The sequence below is a fragment of the Drosophila albomicans genome, chromosome 2L (assembly GCF_009650485.2).
Source record: "Drosophila albomicans strain 15112-1751.03 chromosome 2L, ASM965048v2, whole genome shotgun sequence".
Taxonomy (NCBI): Eukaryota; Metazoa; Arthropoda; class Insecta; order Diptera; family Drosophilidae; genus Drosophila; species Drosophila albomicans.
This window is the reverse complement of record NC_047628.2, coordinates 7,833,010-7,855,442: the sequence shown is the minus strand read 5'-3', so window position 1 is coordinate 7,855,442 and position 22,433 is coordinate 7,833,010. Positions and strand designations below refer to the sequence as shown.

The 22,433-nt window shown below is 41.0% G+C and overlaps 2 protein-coding genes across 7 annotated transcripts in view; one reads left to right on the top strand and one right to left on the bottom strand.

Moving 5' to 3' along the window:
• LOC117565742 (centaurin-gamma-1A) overlaps window positions 1–14,936 on the top strand; it is a 61,245-nt gene extending 46,309 nt beyond the window's left edge. For 2 of the 3 annotated variants that reach the window (XM_052003277.1, XM_052003278.1), the window contains exons 2-8: window positions 6,275–6,507; window positions 10,695–10,836; window positions 11,246–11,380; window positions 11,446–12,784; window positions 12,855–12,971; window positions 13,039–13,411; window positions 13,472–14,936. In XM_052003277.1, coding sequence (XP_051859237.1) covers window positions 6,275–6,507; window positions 10,695–10,836; window positions 11,246–11,380; window positions 11,446–12,784; window positions 12,855–12,971; window positions 13,039–13,411; window positions 13,472–13,807 — 2,675 coding nt within the window. In that variant the 3' untranslated portion in view covers window positions 13,808–14,936. Of the gene's footprint in view, window positions 1–6,274; window positions 6,508–10,694; window positions 10,837–11,245; window positions 11,381–11,445; window positions 12,807–12,854; window positions 12,972–13,038; window positions 13,412–13,471 lie in introns of those variants that run through there. The other variant, XM_052003276.1, reaches the window with a different exon arrangement.
• Window positions 14,937–15,463: 527 nt separating this feature from the next.
• On the bottom strand, window positions 15,464–22,412 carry LOC117563870 (nonsense-mediated mRNA decay factor SMG5). Of its 4 annotated transcripts, none has more exons than XM_052003091.1 (7): window positions 22,222–22,412; window positions 21,266–21,476; window positions 21,072–21,204; window positions 18,556–20,065; window positions 17,103–18,488; window positions 16,878–17,036; window positions 15,464–16,816 (listed from the first exon to the last, which is right to left on the bottom strand). In XM_052003091.1, the coding sequence occupies exons 2-7, from the start codon at window positions 21,457–21,459 to the stop codon at window positions 16,575–16,577; spliced, it is 3,624 nt and encodes a 1,207-aa protein (XP_051859051.1). In that variant the 5' UTR covers window positions 21,460–21,476; window positions 22,222–22,412; the 3' UTR covers window positions 15,464–16,574. The 4 variants fall into 4 exon arrangements, with proteins under 4 accessions (XP_051859051.1, XP_051859050.1, XP_051859049.1 ...); XM_052003090.1 differs by lacking the exon at window positions 22,222–22,412 and adding an exon at window positions 21,995–22,199; XM_052003089.1 differs by lacking the exon at window positions 22,222–22,412 and adding an exon at window positions 21,878–21,896.
• Window positions 22,413–22,433: the final 21 nt, after the last annotated feature.

Below are 22,433 nucleotides of genomic sequence, written 5' to 3'. Positions count from 1 at the left end.
TAAATATGAAATATAAATACGTTTGCCATTTGGCTAGAGGCAGGGCCCAAAAGCAATCACAATCTCAGGACCAGGGGCAGGGGTAAGGGTAGGTGTAGAGGCATAGAATCACAGTTATGGACAGACAGACCGACAGACAGTCAGAGGCACGGGCTGCAGCTGCATAGAACGCGTGCAGTGAAAATCCCAAGAAAAATCAAATACACAACTCTCACTGGGCAGCCAAAAAGAAGAAAAGATGAAGTGAAAGAAATAATCGCAGCACTTTTCCTACCATTTTTGCTGTGCATTTCCCATTGCAGTTTTTCCATTGTACACAGCTGGCACTTCATAAATATGTCATATTTAATAGAGTTCAGCAGTTGCAACTTCTGGAGATGCTACTGGGAACTAAGAAGAAGAAGAAGAAGAATCAACCACCACCACCAAGTAAAACGCCTGCTTTGACTTTTTATTCTCGTGCTGCTCACTTGCTTTCTATCCACCATTGTCATATCGTTTGATTGACTCACCTCATCTCTCTACCGGGTGTCCTTTTTTTCCCACTTCTACCATCATCATTTGTGCTTGGGAGAAAGTAGAAGAAAAAAATAGGTAGAAAATGTATTTTTTTGATCATTGTAAACTGATCTGTGTCATAAATTTGACATTTAATCGTTTTTGTGTTTCCTTGGTATTGAGCAAGGTCTGGTCATTGGCTTCGTATGAAGAAATGCAGCTCCGATAAGATTCCTCAACCATTTGATTAGATTAAATTAAGTGAATCATAGATTTTTTATTACTTTTAACGTTACAATCCATATCTAAAGTCCTAAAAAAGCCTATTGCGAATGCACATAAACTTTCAATTATGGAAAATTTACAACATTTTGAGTGCAAGCTTCAATTTATTACTTAACAAATCGATTTGAGCACAGCGTGTGTTAGAGTCGAGCAAGCTCGTTAGTTTTATTATTTATCTTTATGCATTCCTTCTCATAGACTTGTTCGACAGTTCAAGATACTTTTGTGGCGCATTTGCGTGTCATTTTTCATGTGCTGAAACAATTTGCTAATTGCACGTAATTGAAATGAAAAAAAAAGACAGAGCATAGAGACAGAGCGAGGGACAAGCAACGGGAATGGTGGCGAATGGGGGGACTGTTTTTGAAGTCGTAGTAAAAGTTGTAGCTTATATGAAAATTGATAAGAAAACTCCCCACCGAAGGTGTCTTAAGTGCTGATAACTAAAGTTGTTTATTTCTTTCTTTTTTTTTGTTTAATTTATTTTCTGGTTTCCGTTTGTCGTGTTTCGCAATTCAATTCTTTTTTATTATTATTTTTTCTACAAAATCTGTTATATGATAAATGAGTTGCCTTACAGTCACAAATTGGAATTGACTGTTGTTGGCTGATAAAAAAGCGAAGCAGAAACAAATGCCATATGCGCATATTGGGCAGCTAATTTCTGCTTTTTTTTATGTGTTCACATTTTATAGTATTTCCAGTTTGCCAAAAATGGAGTGCAAGACCTTCAGGTTTGCGATGCATAAATTGTTGTGGCGATATCGCCTTAACTTGTACCTGAGCTCGTAAATCTTTATTCCTTGGACCAATGAGCAGTGAGAGAGCGCATCTCGCATCTTCTGAACTAACCCTTTCCAATTGACCCTGCCAGTTCAAAGGGGTGTGGTCTATGCTGATCTTTCTCAACTCAGGATGTAGAGCCACTTAACACGCACACAACCACACGCTTCTCTCTCTGTGTGTGTGTGTGTGTGTGTGTGTTCGTTTGGTATGTGGCATCATTCACAACCTTTAGCTGTGTTTGGACAACGAATTAAAGGCAATTGGGAAGCGAGCGGTTTGGCGCGCCGCATATTCAATTCAATTTATCAAAATTCAACACATGTTTAACGCCCCCCACTCGAAACTATTCACTTACACTCACTTACTCGATGGTTCATTCACTCATTCATATGTTTGTTTGTTTATGCTTCGTATTATTTTGCTAATGATGCGTTCATTTCTGTGTCAGTTCAGCAGTTCTTAAATACAACGCAAAATAGTTGACGGATGAAGTCATAGCAAGTATCTATTCCTTCCACTCTACCCTTTGATGATGAATTTAATATTCATATGTACAATACATATGGGATTCCTGCACGTGACACGTGACGTAGCTGTCAGATACATTTTGTATCTGGCAACACGCTGAGAACGTTGCGTGACCGAACCTTGAAGGTGTCGCATTCATTCGTGCAGAACTTTTCCAATAGACAACAGTTGGATGAGCAGTCCACACCCTTTCCTTGACTCTCTCGCTCTCTCTCTCTTATAATTTTTGATGTATTTTGAAATTATTACTACTCGAAGTATTCATGTTTTGCCCCAAATAATGTCAGCTTTGCTAAAGAAATTATCAACTAAAAAAATGTTCTACCATGTTCATTTTTTAGTTCAACAATTTCCTAGTAAAATAACACAATCTTATCACTTTTAAATGTAAAAGAATTCATACTGTAACTTCGAGATGATTATACATTTGTATCTTATCGAAAAGGTTTCAAGAATTGCGAATTCCTTCAGTTTTCCCAAGAATATGAATGGTAATATTCTTTTTTTTTTTTTGTTAGTGATATGATTTCGTATACTTTAGTTCTATGTGATTTTTGTTAAATGATGATAGCTATGATAGCTAGTTCTCTCTCTAAAAATTGAGTTATTCGCTGAACTATATTAAATAGGTTACTATTAACACTAAAGAATTTGCTTCTGCAGAGCAGTTGTTGATTTACCTTTCTGCCTTTTCTGGTCTCTTTCTCTACGATTCTTTTTGTTCCTCGTCGTGTGTTTGCCCCGTCTTAATCTTGTTTGTGTGATCGCCCTCTGCTCCTTTTTTGGGCTTTGGCTAATTTTCTTTGCCTTTGTCTCACATTTTGGGAATGAAAAATCTGCTTTCAACTACCGTTTTTGCTTGCTTTTTGCCACCAGTTTCCGTGATCTCTCTCCCTCTCTCTCTCACTCTCTTACTCTCGTGGCAGCACACAAAGAAAGTAAATCAGATTGTGGAGCAGATGTGCTGCATCCTACAATAACGCCAACACCGAAAATGAAAGAAATCCAAAAGAAATGCTAAGACTGAGGCTCAGACTCAGGCCCTACTCAGAGAGATCATTGTGTGTTCCCATCTGATTTATTGTTCTACTCGGACAGTCCACTGTGCCGAGATGTCGACACGGTCAGCCTACCTAAATATTATCATAGGTTCTTGTGGGCTTGGTCCATGCAAATACAACCTCTACTACTCATATGATTTATATGTATGTGGATATGAAATTCACAATTCCATACCGAAAGTAAATTTGCCATGGCTTATGGTTATGGCTTATTAAAAATCTATTATTGTGCCAAAAGTATCAAAACATGCATGGAATATTTCTATAGTGTATGGGAAATATCAATAGAATACACAGCATTCACTGTGGTCTCTCTAATTAGCGTAAATGCATTCGCATTCAGCTTACTAATGAGAGAGGGAAACCGTTGCAAGGCTGCATTTTAAATGCTCGTCAAGGTGAATGTCGCTAAACACTTTAAAATACCTCGTTTATCTCTCTACTTATGTTAGTATTCTTTTGCATTTACCTGATCATTTCAACAGCCTGACAGCTCTTCAAATTTAACTGTGTTCTGCCACAAGCTGTGTTTGTGGTGGGCGATCGTAAAAACTGCCAACTGGACAGATACAAAATGTTCATGTTTTTGGGCTACCGTTTACCACAGAACGGTTATAAAATTTACGACTTTTTCAGGTCCTTTTCGTATAGTATCTGATCCTTAATCGTGGCACGCTTCCAATGGTAATCAAATAGAGTTATTTTCAGCTGGCAGCAATAAAACTAAGCCAGCTACTTGATGATAACTCGGGTCAGAAGGTCAATGATAACTGCAAAGGAATTTTGAAAGAAAGGCATAAAAGATGTCGAAAATGAAGTAGAAAAGATAAAAATGTTCACATTGTGCGCTAATTAAAATGCTTAACCCACATCAAGAGGCAAATCCCTGAGAGAGTGAAAAACGAAGAATAGGAATTGTAATCGTAAATGGGATATATGGTAAATAGCAGTAAACAAACAAACAAAAACAAACTGGGCCAACAACCCTTTCTTCAGTGCACTTTCTCCCTGTGTTCTCGCCAAGTCCAAATCGAGAAGGCGCAAAGAAGTTTTCCATTTTTTTTTTTTGGAAAATCAAAAGCAGTCTTGGGTCGAAGAACGAGGCTCGTTTGCATACGTAATTAGTTTGGGAATTGTGACAACGATGGCGACATTTGACATGAGTTTGAGTTACGATCGTTACGAACACAGATAAATGAAGTAAGAGAAGAGAGTGAGGCAGAGAATTACAGCCAGGGTTGGGGGTTATCTTATCTTTACACCTCCGGCTGACTGGCTGGCGGTTTGAACTTTACACATAAGCCGATCAACTGTTTTTTTTTCTTTTTCGTTGATCCCCCTACCAGACATTTGACATCATTAGTCAAACTTAAAGACGCATTTGTAACTGACGGTTTTGTCTTCGGTTTGTAACTTTAAGCGCCTAGAGCGAGGCTGAGATACTCATTAATTAGACGACCGGCATTGCCAAGTATTTCGCTTTGAAGAAGAATTTGTTACAATTTGGGGTTAGGTTCTACTATGAAGATGATCTCCAGAAACCAGTTGCCGGCCATGTTTGATTTGATTTCATTTCATTTTATGGCCATGCAAATTGCAAAACCGCGCTAATTTTTTGCTGCCTTCTTCTACTGCCTTAGGCATATCAGTTTCACAAAGTATTTTCCTTCTTTTCTCTGCATTTGCAATGCTTTTTTTTCTGGATTGCATTATATAACAAAAGGCATATTTATTTCGTTTTAATTTGTAATTTTGTGCTATGGTCAAGGCGAGTGAAGCGCTTGAAACCAGTTGAACTTGTTACCGTATCTTCACTGTCCATACAAGGAGTCGCAACTCAAGTCGAAGTACAACTCAGCCCGCTCTCTGCATGTCTTGTCTTGTGAAGTCCATTAACAAGCTGGAACAAGTTCTCAGTGTCACCCTCGAGACGTTGTCCATATCCATGTCGATCCATGTCCGAGTCTCCCTTTCACTGTTTACTCAGGCAACTCTTAACAACTCATAATAGAGCAATTTTCACGTGTCCTTGCTGCCTAGTAAATCATCACACGACTTGCACCGACAACTGGTCAGTCAAAAAAAAAAAAAAAAAGGATCACAGCTCCTTCTATTGTCACTCCTTTCGACCTAACAACAAACTGCCCAACGCCTTGGGCTGTCTTCAAAGAGGAGAGGGGAGGTGGCTTTGGTGGGTTGAGCCCTTCACTGAAATTGAAATTGATCGTGGCACTCGTATTCTAATGGCTTGGGTTTGGACTTTGCTCTCGAGATTTACGAGCATACAAAGTGGCATTTTTATAGTGTTTTTATTTTGGGTTTAACACTTAGTTACACATTTTGGGCATGAAGTGAGCAATAAATTCAGTAGGAAATTTGTCTAAAAATTAAAATGATGGAAAAAGAGAGGCGAGTAAGAAAAAAGATGCGAACAGCTTTCACACAGATAAATCACATACAGACAGAAAGCTCTGCATCCAATAAGGCGATTGGGTGCAGCTTTCAAAAGCTCACTAATACACCGACAGCTGTGTTGGTGCTTCAGCTTAATTTCCTGGCAACAGTTGCCGCTAATTTAATCTGACCTTGAATGCTTCGTAATCAGAAGCCAGACGGCAGACAGCTGACTGTAGATCTTAGTTTTGATTGAACGACTCGGTTCAACAATGAGCTAAGCTAATTTAAATCAGAAAAGTGTTCAAGCAACTGGCAATTTTAAAGTTTTTGCACAACCCTCAAGACGAGAGCGAGAGATACCCCGAAGACAAGCAAAACAATTGCCGAAAACTCAAGACCGAAAAGTAGCTTCCAAAGCTGTCAATCAAAATGCAGTGCGAGGCAAGGACTACACTAATGATATATGTATGTTTAACATATGGCGTACACATCATATCTGTAGTAGGTTCTTAACTACATTTGCATAAGAAGAATCACTAATGATGGGTGCCTGGGATGGCGGAGGGCTCGAAAAACTTTTGCCCGCCACAACTATTCTAGGTCAAAGATGACATGAAGATGAAACGAGTTTTGAATCTCGCTAATTACGTGTCGAACTAGTTGAGAAAACTGTTTTCACTAATGACGATTTGATTTCTTCTACCCAACCTCAATTTCAGATTCCTTTGTGAACAGTCAGGAATGGACAATTTCGCGTTCGGTGCCCGATTTGAGGCTGGGCATCGTTGGCTCTCTGAATTCGGGTAAATCGGCCCTAGTGCATCGTTATCTCACCGGTTCCTATATGCAAGAGGAGTCGCCTGAGGGAGGACGCTTCAAGAAGGAGGTCTTTATCGATGGTCAAAGCTATTTACTGCTGATACGCGACGAGGGCGGCGCTCCAGAAATGCAGGTAAGACTCGCGACAGACATGTGTAGTATATATGGTAACATATGTAATGCTATGTGAACATTCTACACCAATCTTAATTCATCAAATATGCATGAAATGGTAAAATGATGTATTGCCCGTGTTTGTGAATGGAGGTGTAGCAGGAATTGGAGCTGGAGCTGGAGCTGGAGGCAACGGTAGCACTTTGTAGTGGGAAAAAGTTTTTCCTGTTGTGTGTACAAATATATTTTCCCTTATCATCTTGTAAATATTTGAATTGAGGTCAACACGGGATCACAAGGGGGGCGCAGCAAAAAAAAAAGAACAGTTGGGGATGCCAAGAGAACTTTGAGGGTTGTTAAGCTGCAGGTTTTTTTTTGCCTTTTATTTTTTGTTTGCTGTACACTGCAATAAATAAGGGAATAGGTTTCGACTTTGTTTAGTTATAAATATTAAGTGATTTATGCTCTAAGTGTTTTCTTAGCCACCGATATCTTATTTACTTTGCTACTACTTTGTCTGGTAACTGTGGCAACTCTGGCCAATTCACTGCAGAACTTTCCATTTGTCGCATTTTGCCAATTATTAACTTTTTCTAGATGGCGAAATTTCTGCTGTGCTGGCAGTTTTCGCATTCAAACTTGCCACAATGTTGTTGCCTTTGGCCTCGGCTACTGGGGATTCCCCCTCCACTCCACTCCCTTCCAACACAGGTTTTGCAGGCTGAGTCACTCTATCGAACTTCGACCTTTGGCAAGGCAACAACTGGAGGGCTGGGGATGAACTGGCCTCGGGCCAAATAACTTTTGTTGCAACACTTTTTTTTATCGTCTAGCCAAAGGTCTGTTTACCGTTATGACATTATGTGATGCGACAAACTTGGCCAATACAATTTCGCCACTCAATAGGTTAAAGTTCAGCTCATTTATCCCTCATACCGCACCCCCTCCTGTGCAACCCCTAGGTTATTGCATTCGCAATCTTCGCACACTAAACCCGTGTGCAATTAAAGCAAAGTTTTCTTCGAGCTATTTGCATTTCTATGGACCGTTTTTCGAGGGCAAACAATTTGTTGACTCATTGATCGGCGCTCGAAGCTTTTGTTCCGCATTTGTTGCACGAAATGTGCGCAATGATTCCTTTGAATTCGCAATCCGGACACAATATTTGCACAAACTTCTATGTACCCTGTTTATTTGACAGTCTCTGAATCCCTCTCGCCCCCCGGCGACAGGCGGCACCGATGGCTTAAAAGGGTGAAAGTGTGGATTATAATTTTTAAGCTGCTTTCGCTTTTTTACACATTCCTCTTCTACATTTTTTTTTTATTTGCGGTTCGCTTTATAGGTTAGGGTGTATTGCAGACTCGGGTGGGGGGTAGGGGTTGCTCTTCTCGACAACAATGTAAAAAAAGTAAAAAAAAATGTGGCTGACACGCGACGCGACCCTCGCAAATCCCATAATAATATGCCATAATACCTAGTCTATACATCCCTTGGCTCAGCAGTTGACTAATGCCGAAAGCCTTTTGCGTATTTTATTTAAATTCTAATTGTTGATAATTTTCCCTTTTTAATTATTGTTGTTAATATTTGTGCAAGTCAAGCATGTGATTGACCCAATTTTGTAGCGGAATATTCGAGCACTTTGCAGTTTGAGTAGCACAGTCCGCAAACAGTTTTAGAGTCACACCATAACCGTTTTGAAGGCTCTCGATATGCAGGCAGCTTCTTGTGTTATTGCATAACAATGCTTGTCAAGCTGTGGCGGGGTGATTATGTGGATAGCTCCCTTTCTCCCTCGCTAACTAACTCTCTCTCTCTCTTTGCGCGTCTGGCTGAGATTCTCCCCACTTTTTGTTACAGTTGTCATCCGCAAATCGTTTCTCTCGCGATTTAACTAATTTTATGTCACTTTCTTGGCTAACTTCTGTCATTCGACGTCTTTATGCAACACAATAAACCATATTTCATTGCAAAAATAACCCTCAGTTTTCCAGCAACCCCATGTGAAGCCAGCCACCCCCTCAGACGGCAAGAAAAAAACCCGTTCAGGAATTTTGAGGCTTAAAATGCCAAACTTTGACATACTCTGTAGTTAATTTGGCATAAGTAAAGCCTGACAAGTAGAGAAGTTCATAAGGTTATCTTTCATCATAGAAAGCACTCAATATTATGAGGGTATCTTAAAGTAGACTTTGTCAAATGCGCTTACAGGGTACAAGAAAATGCGAACAGTACAGTAAAAACAAACTCGCAACTTTGGATGAAATCACTCAATGGCAAGGCGACGCCACTCAGTCGCATTTTGTTATGTTTTTGTTTTTATTTGCTTTCTGGCTGAGACAGGATATCATTACCATATACGGCACGACAATATTGCATGCGACTAGCGACAGTTGTCGATTCTGCACAATTTTTCTTACATATTTTTTGGGGATAGAGCCACATACTAAACAGTGCAGTTCATGCTGTTAGAAGCGTTCAAAAAGGAATTTAAATTTCAATAGAAAAAAAGTAATATATGAAAATATTTGAATGTTTCATCTATAAAAACAAATAACAATTTTAAAACCAAGAACCATATAAAAGACAAAATTCAATTTCGCAGATCGATTGATAATTAATGAATTTCCATTTGTGATCTAATATTTCGTGAAGTTTCTCATTTAAACTTCTATCTTTTCTCAATATTTCATTGTTAATTGAAATATTATTCAATATAGTCTGCTTTTGTTATAAAAAATATATTATTTCTAAATTCTTATGAATTGTTCAAGTTGTTCTCATTTTCCGCGTCTTTCTCGCTCAGAATTTCTTTATTAATGTAAGTTTTAGTCTATAATCCTGGCGTAACTATTTTCAACCTGTATCCAAAGCCTTTTAGATTGATTTTAAGGCTTTCGAGGAGACACTTGAAATGGTTCTTAACCCAGTTTGAAGTTGCTTCATTGTTCGTTTCTATTTGGCTGAACGGCATTGTGCTGGCTTCTCTTTCCCCCCCGCAATTGAAATGTATTGTTGTCAAGCATGTGTCTCCTTCCAAGTGTAACTGAGTGTGTGTGTGTGTGTGTGTGATTGTGAGTGTGTTTGTGAGCTTCCCGTGTCGCCGCCATTTGGCGCTGCATTTGCTGCAACTTTTTTTTGCCGTTGCTTTCCTGTTTCCTCTGCATACTTTTTCACAACAAATCATAAAAAGCGGCAACGACAACCACCCAAAACGCAGCCCCAACCACCGCCCGCCGTCTGTTGAACCACCCACTGTGTCTGTGAGCAGCGACGCGTCGCAGGACAACGACGGCAGGATAACGACAACTGAGAAAAGCGCCAGTTGTTTGTCGACTGGCAAAGCAGGCGGGCGGCATTTATTTCGTGTGCTTCGCATCGCATCGCACAATCCTGTTGCAGGACTCGACGAAGGATAACCGAAAACTATATAAATAATTGATTGTGAATTAGTTGAATATAAAGCGAGTGAGTTGTTTTGGATTTGAATGCATAATTAAAATGGCTTTCAAATTGAATCGAATTCAATCGATAGTTTGTTGCCAGGACATCTGAATCCTGCGCAGTAAACACACACACAAAAGCCACTGTTTACATGCCATCTAAAAGTTCATTATCCTGCAATTGCCTATGTGTCTGTATGTGTGTGTGTGTGTGTGTGTGTGTGTTTTGGAGTGGAGAATGTGTGCGTTTGAGTTATACAAAAATCATTAAAAGTTTAGCACACGGCGACGGGTCCTGCCGAAGGATTCAAGTGCTTCATTAGCGACTTTCTCAAGTGTGTGTCGAGACGTGCTGCTGTTGTCCCCCTCCTAGCTCCTTGCTACTGCTCCTGCTCCTTGATCCTTCGCCTTGTGTCGCCCGCCACTACCTTTGGCCAGAGATCCTTGTTGTGCATGTCCATTGTTAAGCGCGCTTCCGCCTTTTGTGCTGCCCGCTGCCAGACGCCGCAATTTGTTTACTCCTCACGTTGCGTCGTCCTTCGACTGCGTCGCCTTGCAACGGCGACTCACAAAGTCAAGGACTCGCGGCCAAAAGTTTTGTGTTTTCGATTTAATCCTTTTTTCTCATATTATTTTCGTGTGCATTTTAAAGGCGCTTTTGTTTTGTTTTGGTTTCATTCTTTTTTTTCTCTGTGTGTGTGTGTGTGTTCGTTCTTTTGGCTTATTTAACTGAATTCGTTTTTTTTTGTCTTACTTTCAGTTCGCTGGCTGGGTGGATGCGGTAATCTTTGTGTTCAGCCTGGAGAACGAAGGCAGCTTCAACACCGTCTACAATTATTATACCAAAATGGCGCATTTTCGCAATGGACAGGACATACCCATGATATTGGTGGGCACACAGGGTAAGTTTAACAGAAAACAATTTAAAAACTAACTACGTTAGCAAAATACTCAAAGAACTGTTTCAAAATTTTAAGATTAATTTCAATAGAATTATTATAATTAAAAAAAAAACGCATAAGTTAAAGATTGACTTCATTATACATACAATTTTAAAGTAAAAAGTTTTCCATTTTTATTTTTATATTAATTTTCAATTTAATTATCATACTTCTGTTTCATAATCAACCTTAAAAATCAACATTAAATAGATAAATGTCCATAATCCAATCATTAAATGATATATTTATTTATTTACTCAAATGAAGCATTTCCTGACGTATTTACTCTTTTATTGAGTTAGTCTCTTCGCTTTTGTACTTAAGTTAATCTGAATTCTTCTAATCTCATTTCTTTCTCTACTCGCCACAGACGCCATCAGTGAGCGTAATCCTCGTGTTATCGACGACACACGCGCCCGGAAATTGGCCAGTGATTTGAAGCGTTGCTCCTACTACGAGACCTGCGCCACTTACGGCCTGAATGTGGAGCGCGTCTTTCAGGATGGTAAGTAAAGCTAAGAGATTAGCATCATTAGTCATCATTTACATGATTCCCAATTCTCTTCACAGCTTGTCAGAAGATACTCTCACAGCGTCTGCCGCTTCCGCCGGCTATGCAGCCGCCGCGTCCAACGACGCCGCAAGGTTCTCGCCTGGGTCTGGCCTCGTATCAGGCGCCAACAAACGGACAGCGGGCGCAGCAGCAGTTGCCGTTGCGGATGAGTGCAGATTTCGCACAGGCAGAGCAGAAGCTCTGGTCACTGCAGTCGGCGTCGTCGTCGGGCGCCTCGCTGGCCACCAATGAGAACAACAACATTACCAAATACAATCCAGCTACTGCAGCAGCACCACAGCAACAACAACAACAACAGCAGCAGCTTCAGCAGCAGCAGCAGCAACAACAGTTGTCGCTGCAAGGCGATTGCTCGCAAGTGCAACTGCGCGATCCTCGCGACTTGGCGCCGCCACCTGGCAAGGAGCTGCCGACGCCCACTTCAACGCCTACGACAAGCCGTAAGAGTCGACGGCGCTCAAATCTCTTTATACCCAGCTCGTCGAAGAAGAACGACAAGGAGCCGAAGAGCAGCGAACTGGGCAGCGGACGCTCCATACCCATCAAGCAGGGCTATTTGTACAAGCGTTCCAGCAAGTCGCTCAACAAGGAGTGGAAGAAGAAGTATGTGACGATCTGCGCTGATGGCAGACTCAGCTATTATCCCTCGCTGCATGACTATATGGACGATGTGCATGGCAAGGAGATACCATTGCAGTATGTGACTGTCAAGGTGCCTGGCCAGAAGCCTCGAGGCTCCAAATCCATCATCACGAACAGCGCATTGACCAGTTCACTGCTGGCCAACGGTCAGCGGGCACAGGGCACACTCAACGAGGGATTCGGTTGCCTCACGCTGGCCAAGGATAATCAGCGTAAGCTGAACGAGAAGCTGTCGCTGTTGGGCGCCGGCGCTGGCGCAGAGCCATTGAAATCGAATAGCTCACAGCAGACCAGCGGTGACGAGGGCATTGCCATGTCCAATTCCAATTCACAGACGTTCATAGCTGGTGAGGCGCCAACGGCCAACAGTAAATTGGAAGCGCAAACTCCCAATGTGAAGAAGCGACATCGTCGCATGAAGAGCAGCAGCGTCAAGGCGAACGAGGCGGATGACAACGATGGCTATGAGTTCTACATTGTCTCGCTGGACTCGAAGCAATGGCACTTTGAGGCCGCCAATTCAGAGGAGCGCGATGAGTGGGTTGCTGCCGTCGAGCAGGAGATCTTCAAGAGTCTGCAGAGCATCGAGAGCAGCAAGACGAAGCAGGCAACCAGCACCGAGTTGGCCGCCATGGTGGCTATAAGACAACGTGTACCCGGCAATGGACACTGCGTGGACTGTGGTGCACCCAGTAAGTGAAAAGAAGCATTAATCGGACTTGACATGAAATACTAATTTCTTGTTTTAACTTATTTTGCAGATCCCGAAGTGGGCCAGCTTGAATCTGGGAGTGCTCATGTGCATTGAGTGCTCTGGCATACATCGCAATCTCGGCTCGCACATCTCCAAGGTGCGCTCTCTGGGTCTGGATGATTGGCCGTAAGTAAAAAGTTTTTGTATATTCTCACAAGGACACAATGCGTAACATATTTCTTTCTCCATATAGTGCGCCGCATCTAAGCGTCATGCTGGCGATTGGCAACAGTTTGGCCAACTCGGTGTGGGAAGCGAATACGCGACAGCGTGTAAAGCCCACTGCACTGGCCAATCACGAGGAGAAGGAGCGCTGGATACGCAGCAAGTACGAGGCCAAGGAGTTCCTCACGCCTCTAGGCAGTGGAAATCATGCGAACGCAGCCTCGCCAGGACAGCAGCTCATCGAAGCAGTGATTCGAGCGGACATCAAGTCGATTGTGTCGATATTGGCCAACTGTCAGTCGGAGGTGACCAATGCCAATGTGAGCACACGGGATGTGCGTACTCCTCTCTTGCTGGCTTGTGCCATTGGCAATCTGGCCATTGCCCAGTTGCTCGTCTGGGTAAGTTCATATTTTCAATGCCTTTAAAGCGCATCTCACTAATTGTATTTGCAATTGCAGAACGGTGCAAACATCAAGCACACCGACCATGAGGGACGCACCTGCTTGGCGTATGCACGGGCAGCGCAATCGTTGGCCACGGCCAAGTCGATGAAGGCGGCTGCTGCGTTGGCAGCTGGCACTCCGGCTCCGGCGCCGACTCCAGCGCCGTCGGCTGCGGCAAACGGTGGCATTCCGGCTCCCCAATACAATGTGGAGGATACGACGGCACTAGTTGAATTACTGGTTGGCTTAGGTTGTCCGGAATCGGCGCCACTTACGGCCAGCGGTACGCTGCCAAGGAGACGGGATACGCTGGGCACACCGTATGAGAAATCTGTATCGGGTGTCATCTAAGGGGAGAGATGAGAGATTAGTTGAATTTCAAAGAAAAGAGCTGTATGAATTTGTATTGTGTATTTAATTGTACAATTGATTTCAAATGTTTAATATGTTGTCTGTAATTAGTTTAAATTCGCAATGGTAATATTCATTCTGTGTATAGAAATGTTTAAAAAAGCAAAAAAAAGAAGGAAAAAAGATGAATAGTCGATGTCAGTGTCGATTAGTTAATAGTTTTTATTGAAAATGTGCAAATTATTTGGCCAGCGTTGAATGGAAATTCACATAAGTTTCTACATTTTAAGTTGCATCTATGCATAAGCACAATCTGTACAGTCTTGTTGTAATCTCAAGTTTTTTATTAATTTATTATTTTCGTATTATGTATTATTACGACCTATTATTACTTTTATTATTGTTTTTAAATGTGTGCAGGTTTTTATTTTAATGTCGTTTGCAAAACAACAGTTTAAGTAATTATGTAAGCACCCCCTTTTAATTATTACAGTTTGAACAGTCTCATATTTGTCATCAGTCTATATATAAATATTGTATGTGAGTAGATATAATTATTTACTCAACTGAGGCAAGAGATCAATATACGTATAAACATAGTGAAACTAAGACTAAAGCCAAAAACCACGTATTACACTATAAATAAACAATATGAATATATAAATATATATATACAAAGTTGAAATTGCTTGATAATCGGTCGAAAACACGCTTAACTTAATTTTGCTATCAAAATTCCAAAATACAAAATCCGAAAGAAAACAAAACTGAATGTAAACAAAATAATTAACTCTCTTTGAACATTTGTTGTCTGAGGATCGCATTAGATCAGAACAGTTATAAAGAAATGGCAAACAAAATATATATGATATACTATGTAGCAACACTTGAAAGTATTTCAAACCAATTATACAATATAGTTATAAAATCTCTATACATAACAAATTATATATATACATATATGTATACACCCCAAAATACCTATTGTGTACGCTATTTGTACCATTCGAAACACGGAACACAACAGAAAGTGACAAAAATCAATTAAATTGGATTAAAAGCAAACAGACACAAATATATAAAACACAAACAAAAACACCCCAAAAAACAACAAATAAAAATTGATTAAAATTAAAAAAAAACTCTGTTTAAACTTACTAAAAGGAGGGCGTATTTATTTAATACCTTCATAAGCAATAACTTGGTAATATCCTTTAAAATATTTGAAAGATTTTGGCTATTTAACTTACAAGCGAATTGCAGCTAAAAAATTTCGAATGTTTGTTTTAAGATTAAAGGACGAAAGTTCTATAAATATCGAAATTAGAAGAACTTTTAAAATCTTAATTTGGTGTTAACTCCGTCAGACTGGTTTTGACGTGTTAATCAATTCAATTTGACTTGGCCAAAGCATATTCGAAGAGTCATTTAGATTTGCAAATAATAGGGATACTTTTTATTCCTTTTTTTAATTCAGGCAATTGAAAGAATATTGCCTACTAGAAAAAATCATTTGCATTCCCATCTCATTTATCTTGGAAAATAAAAGCGTAATTTGTTTGCCGGGTGTTTTTTTATTAGTTCATAAATCAGAATGGTATTACAATGTAGTTTCTGAAAAATTTAAAAAATGTAAATGTGATGTAAGAACATTGATTCTTGGTTGATAATACTTATTACACACATTTATCCGACAAAGTTTTTGCAATGAATTTTTAGAGATTAAATTGTTATATATGTATTATATAGATTTGAATTGTGTAGAGTTGGGCAAAAACGAATGAATTCTCCGACGTCAAAAGTTAAGATAGAACAAAATAACACGATGAGGGCGAATGGGGAACTATTGAACCGTTCCATGCAATTACGAGTTATCTCAATTGAAAATATTCTCCGGAAAAAGAATTATTAGTTTGAGGAAAGTGCGCTCTACAAAGAAAGCTAAAATGTATGCGCTGCAAGAGGGGCTGTGCGGGAGGGAAAGCTAGATTAGACATAATCTCCGTTCTCTCCATGAGCTCCTTGTTTGGATTTGTTCGTAAACCTTTCTTTGCTAAGCTCTGGAGGTTATGTTAGTTGATAAAGTTGTATCATGAACAATTTCTTCTTTGATTTGATTTTCCGTAGTAATTTTTTTTTTGTTTTTTTTCTGTTTTCATTATTTTTTCCTTTTTCTCTGTTTGTTGACCGTGATTCCATTATACGTTAGCTGAGTCGTCATCGTTGTTGCCATTTGAGTTAAAAGTGAACGATTTTTTTTTTTCATTTTTGATTTTGTTTTCTAACACAACAACACAAGCAAATTCCACGCAATGCTGCTGCCGCATGAGACGGACCCCTATTGATGGGTTGGTTGTTCAGTTTGTTGTACGATTTGTTTGATTTGATGTTATTATGATGTTGTTCTCTGATGTTGTTGTTGTTGATGCTGCTTATGATTGCTTTTTTTTTAAAATTGATTGTTGGTGAAAATTATCCACAACCACAACAACAACTGCTGCTGCGACTGCTGCTGCTTCTATCACAACAACAGCCAAACAAACAACAAACAGACAAACAACCCACTTTGTTTGAGGTGGTTCAGCGATCGCTGGTTGGTTGATTTGGTTGCCGTTGCCCGCTGGTCGCGTCTTGAGAGAAACTTCGTTAACTTGGAACTCCATGTCGTTTTTTGTGGTTGTACAGAGAACACACGCTTGCATCCTTGCATAATTTGCATCTGCAGTTGCCTTGCATTTGCCACCTAGCGTCCGCTTCTGGTCGTCACTCATTTTTTGTTGGCCTTAAACTTGGCATAGAAGCTTTGGATTTGGGCATAGCGAACGGGTATGGAGTCGAGAATGCCGGTGTAACTGAAGTTTTGCTGCTGACGGTTCTTCTCATGTAGATTATCTCCTGACAGATATGTGACCACGTTCTTTTGTAGCTCACTCACATGTGGATCGGCATGATTGGCTACAAGATGATTGCAGAACTGTGCTATTTTCAAAAATACTGATGCATCGCGATCTGTGGGAATTTCAAGAACATTAATTACTCTGTATTAACTTTTATCTCTGCCAACTCTTACCCATTTTGCGTGAGATCTTGAGCAGCGATAGCGGCTGACTCTCGTTGTCGCGCTGGGCGCGCAGATGACGATTGCCATGCTTAAACTCCTGCTCCAGCCAGCGTATAACGTGACGCACATTCTCGCTGCGCTTCTTTAGCTCGTCCAGCTCGTTGAGCACTAATGGAAACAGAAAATTCTTATTTAGTCACTAGCAAAAATGACACCATTCATTTTATTACTCACCAGCATTGGGGATGAGAACAATACACTTTTTGGTCCTTACTAGCGACTTCACAATACCGTTGTATTCTGTCAATGCCTTGGCGTCTACAACAACAAACGGCGACATCACGACGTGTGCGGGACTGTCACGTAGTTCCTCCTCGAGGGTTTCGACCTCGTTTTGCAGCCAGAGCTTGCCCATAATTTCGCATTTCTTGGACATAGCCTCGGAGCGTTCCTCATCGGCGCCGCTGCTCGACTGCAGATTCAGTTTCTCAATGACGCTATTTGTCGTAGTCGAGGCTGAAGCTGAGGTGCCGCCAGCCACCGATGTGCCTGTTGCACTGGCTATCACAGCAGCTGCCTTCTCCGCATTCCGATTGCGTAGATAGCCCTTGCGTGGTACCTTGCGGCACTCCTCGACGGTGTCCTTCTCCTCGTTGCTGGTGTAGCTCTTGCGCACGATTCCATTCTTGCGATCCGAGTAGCGACGTGTGCGTCCCTCGTTGCGTTTGCGTGTGGTTTTTGGAGCCGTGCGACGTTCGCGACGTCGGGAGCAGCCGCCCTTCTTCTCTTCGCGTTTCTTCTTCTGATTCTCGGTGAAGCGACGCGTCTTGACACAGAAGCGATAGTTAAACTTCTTCTGTTTGCAGATAAAGAAACCGAAATCAACCATCTTGAAGATGCGCAATATGGATTCTTCCTGTGGCGTTACACGCTCCCTTATGATAGTCTCCCAGTCAAGGGTGATTTGAGTGCTCTGGAAGATGTCGAAGTTCTTAAAAGCAAAGTCCTCGGTGAGTGGGACATTGGCGCGCACATCGAAAAGCTCGACGAGCGCCTCTCGCACATTGCTGGTGGTCAGCAGATCGCGTTCAAAGTAAACCTTGCGTGTGAACACATCAATGTTGCAGTAGTTCAGCAATTTCATGATCTTGTGCACAAATTCGGGATTCGAGTGATAGCAACCAATCAATATCTCTGGATTGATGCGGAGCCAGTCGAAGAGCATCTTCAGTGCTCGAATGGTGGGCTCATTGTGCAGACAATCGATAATGATGTTGGGATTAATCTTGGTGTACTTGTTGCGATACACTAGTTTCTTTGGCGGCTCCGAGATGGTAACCGGTGGGACTTGAGCTCCATCAATGCAGGCATCTGGGGCCAGCGATGCCGTGCCAGCTGCAGCCGCCAAATTAGTCAAAGGATCCTCGGCGCTCTTGAAATTCAACTGTAGCACTTCAAAGCTCCGCAACAATCCCTCAGAGTCGATTTCTTGGGAGTTAGGGCGACGTTCTAGTTCATCTGGATAGACAAGTCGCACCTCCTCAATTACCACATCCTCGCCATCTGAATAGTTATCAGCACCTGCTTGCTGGCGTCCAGCACGTTCCTTCTTGGCATAGTCTGGTTCAGACAAACATTATTTGATAAGAGGGAAATCAACAAAGAAACTAGATAAGAGTTAACTCACCCATTGGCGCCTCATCGGGCTCGGCGACATCAATGTCACTGAAATCAGTATCGAAGTTGGAGCTCAGATCGGTGTAGTCCTCCTCATCGCTATAGAAATCGGTGTCCATGTCGCTTTCGCTGTCGTAGCATGAGCTATCATCCGATTGGGCAATCTTGCGACGACGACGCCGTAGACGCATGCCGCGACGCTTGCTTTTGCAGGAGAGCGGTGTCTTGAGATCGCTCTCCTTGGCTTCATCGCTAGAGCGTGTAGAGATGGGTTCGCCGCCGCCAAGTTTATCAGTATCAGTGGCTTCCTGTGTCTTGGCGCCGCCATCATCGGCCGAGTGCTGTGAATCGCGTGAGTCTGTGCTGCAATCCTTGACAGAATGTGGTCTGGCCATTAGTTTTTTGTCCTTTCGTTCGCATTCGCCTACAGCGGCCAGCCAGTTCTTATACTCATTGCGTGACTTGCGCACTGTTGTGTCGAATTCCTGGAAACGTTGCTCGTACTCTGTCTGGAATTTCTCATTGTCTGCGGCACGAGCCAAAATCATTTGCTCGATGTTGACAATGCAGGCATCCATAAGATCGGAGCAGGCGGCTACCAGAAAGGCGTGCAATGAATAGACCTTGGGCGAGTTAATCATCTTGAGTTTGGAGAGGCAAAAGAACAGTATGGAGATGATTTTAAAGATGCTTGATTCGGGCACACGCAGCATTTGGGCGCAGAGAATCTTGCGCAAATCGATGAGCACGCAATGGCACAGTGAATTGAAATCGGGCACTTCCTTGTCAAAGAAGAATATGTCCACAATCAAATAGAAACGTGCATAGAAATCCTCAATGTTGAAATCCACTTTAGCAGGATCCATTTGCTCCAGATACTCGGTGTGCTTGGCAAACAATTTGTTCAAATTATTTTCACTCAGCTCGAATGGAATAATGCAGACCAAAGAGTACAGATAGTGATAAGTTGAGTCCAAATCATAGTTTTGGCCATAGTAGAGGGTTCCCAGCTGATTTTGAGCCATGCCAATGGCCGGATTCAGTTTGAATGCTTCCAAATAATACTTTGCCACCTGCTCCTTGCTGATGCTCAAACTCAGCTGGCTGTCAATGCGAAAGTCCAGAAAATAGCGGTGTAAATCACCCAAGCTAAGAAGCGATGAGTGTATGGTGTCCAAAGCAAAGGACACGGCCTCCAGACTCTTATCGACAGCTCCGGCTCCCGATGGCTCCACCTCCTGACCCACAGCCGAAGAGTCGCCAATAAAATCGCTAATGTAGCCTTCGCTGATGATGGAGAAATCAATAAGATACTTTAAATCCAAATCATAGATCTCCTCCATTTTGGCCGAAAGACGTTTGTAGTTGAAGATGCCAGCGCATAAGAAGCGTTCCAATTTCTGCATTTGCTCTTCATCCATACCCTGCTTATGCGAATGTTTCTTCACAAAGGCGATGAACTCGTAGTATCCACGTCGCCACATCACCTCGCGCACCTTTTTGCCCACCGATTGATAGTCCTAAAAAGGAAGAGATAATTTACAGTATTGTTATATGTACATACAGCACAAATACACTTGGCTTATTTTAAAAAAAAATACTAAATTAAAATTATGCAAGATATTTTGATTTGTGGTTAAACAGAAATTCTTTCAAAATTCTTGACTGTCTTTTGGCATCAACTGCTTTTACATTATTTTTAACAATCATCACAATAAAATAACTTTTCAGACGATATACATTGTGCTTTTATGCGTTTAGGGTATGTCCTACATGTGTCTAACATGCACTGTCCCCATGGTATCCCTAGGTCAAAAATAAGACAATAGAAACGACAAGAATATAAGATAACGATTCTATGACGTCATGGGAAAGTATATCTCATCTTATCGTATTAAGCGAGATGATAAAGCATTAATAGAGTACAGTATAAATTGATAATATGCAACAGTGACAATGCTGAAATCTATGAATAAATATCAAAGTGGCTACAAAAAGTATTTTGCAACAAATTGCATTATAATTTTATAATTAGTACCTTTTTCCTATGGATTTACTTAAAAAAATGGGGATTAAAGAATATGTCATACATACTGTTTTTTTTTTAAGTTCCTTATTAAAGACAATTATAATTGCATTTGAATGGCAAAATTGAGTTTATTCGCTGTAAGCCTTTTCAATTGAATATAATTGTCAATTTCGGATTATAGATTAAAAGTATAATTATCACAATTGCACCCATCTTTGAAAGGAAAAATTAAACATTTTTTGGACCTGATTTAATTTGAATTTATGCAATTATATTAAAAGTACAATTTGGTGGGATTATCGAGATTATACCGTATTGCAAATTTTGATGCCCCCGATTTTTTGTTTTATATGAACGATTTTTAGATAAGTTTTCAATTTGGGCCTAACGAAACTATATATTTCAAATTGAAAAACCATATATAATATTATAATTGCTCATTGCAGATAATCACAGAGTATTGTATGTTCAATACCCTGTGTGTACCCGACTATTACCTTGAATATGATCTGCTTGCATAGCTGCACTAGATTGGCGCGTTTCTCCTCGATGTCGTGCTGGAACAGTTGACCAATGTTCTGCACATTTCGCTTGGCATCGTCCAGCTGCTTGGAGACGGTGTATAAGGTGCTATATAAATTAAAACAGAATTAGCTAACATAATAGAATATTGAAAGTGTTTGCATTATACCGATAGAGATCCTTAACCTCTTGGCTTAAGGATGCGTTGCCGTTGCTCGATTGCGATCCATTGTGATGGACGACGCTGCAGAGCGTCGCTTCTAAAGTGCGGCAGCGAGTTTTGTTGCCGATGCTGCCGCCGCCCGTGTCAACGGCGCACTCGCTGGAAGCGTTTGAGCCGCCGGAACTCAGTGTTGACTCCATGGTCGAAGTGTTAGACACTATAAAAAAAATAATAAGAAATATATCAATTACAACTGACTGACAACAATAACAAAGACGCAACGAACTCGAAAACTTTCCAGCTGATTCAGTACAGTTCTTTTTTTTTAGTGGGTTTTTGTTTTTGTTATTATTTTACAACTTATTTATTGTTGCTGGTATTTTCTTAGGCTGACGAATTTTATTTACTCAGAAATTTGCAGCTTTTTTGATGCCAAAAATGCTGACAACGCGTGTTTGTTGTACACACACACACAAAGATGCTCGCATATGTTGTATACACATATACATATATATGTATTGCGTATTGAATAATCAATTAAACTGGCTGCTGCCTTCTGCGCTGCTCTGGCATTTTCTATGCAAGTCTCTTTTTACACTGCTGGCGAAATACACATACTTTTGTGTTGTTGTTTTTTTGCACTTTCACGCACTTCTCGGGTATTGTTGTTGCTTGTGTTGCGGGCGACTGTTGATTGTACGTAAATAGATGTTTTACAGTCGTGATTTGCATTACCTTTATCAGTTTTATATAGTTTTAAGACCGCAGATATTTCACGTTTTGCGACGCTTTTCCCTTCTTTGTTAACAACAAAGTGTCATTGAACGGTCAGACCGCGATTTCCATGCGTTGCAAATGGAACTGGTTCACAGCTGATGTGATTGGGGATCTTGCGGAATGCTTCCGTCGCGAATCGATCACAGACGTAAATTCAATATTTAATACATATTTGCTTACGTTACCTATTAAATATGAAACGCTCTAGATGTGATTTATGTACTGACTGACGCAGAATACGAGCTAGCGCGTAAACATATATGAATCACTGCCAGTGTTAAAAAGGTTATTAGCTCGATAGGCGGTTATCGATAGGTTACAGCAGTGCTGGTTAATATTTATAGGCAGTAGCAGCAGGAGCGCGCGCGTTTTTTAAATTGATGAATTGCCGAATATT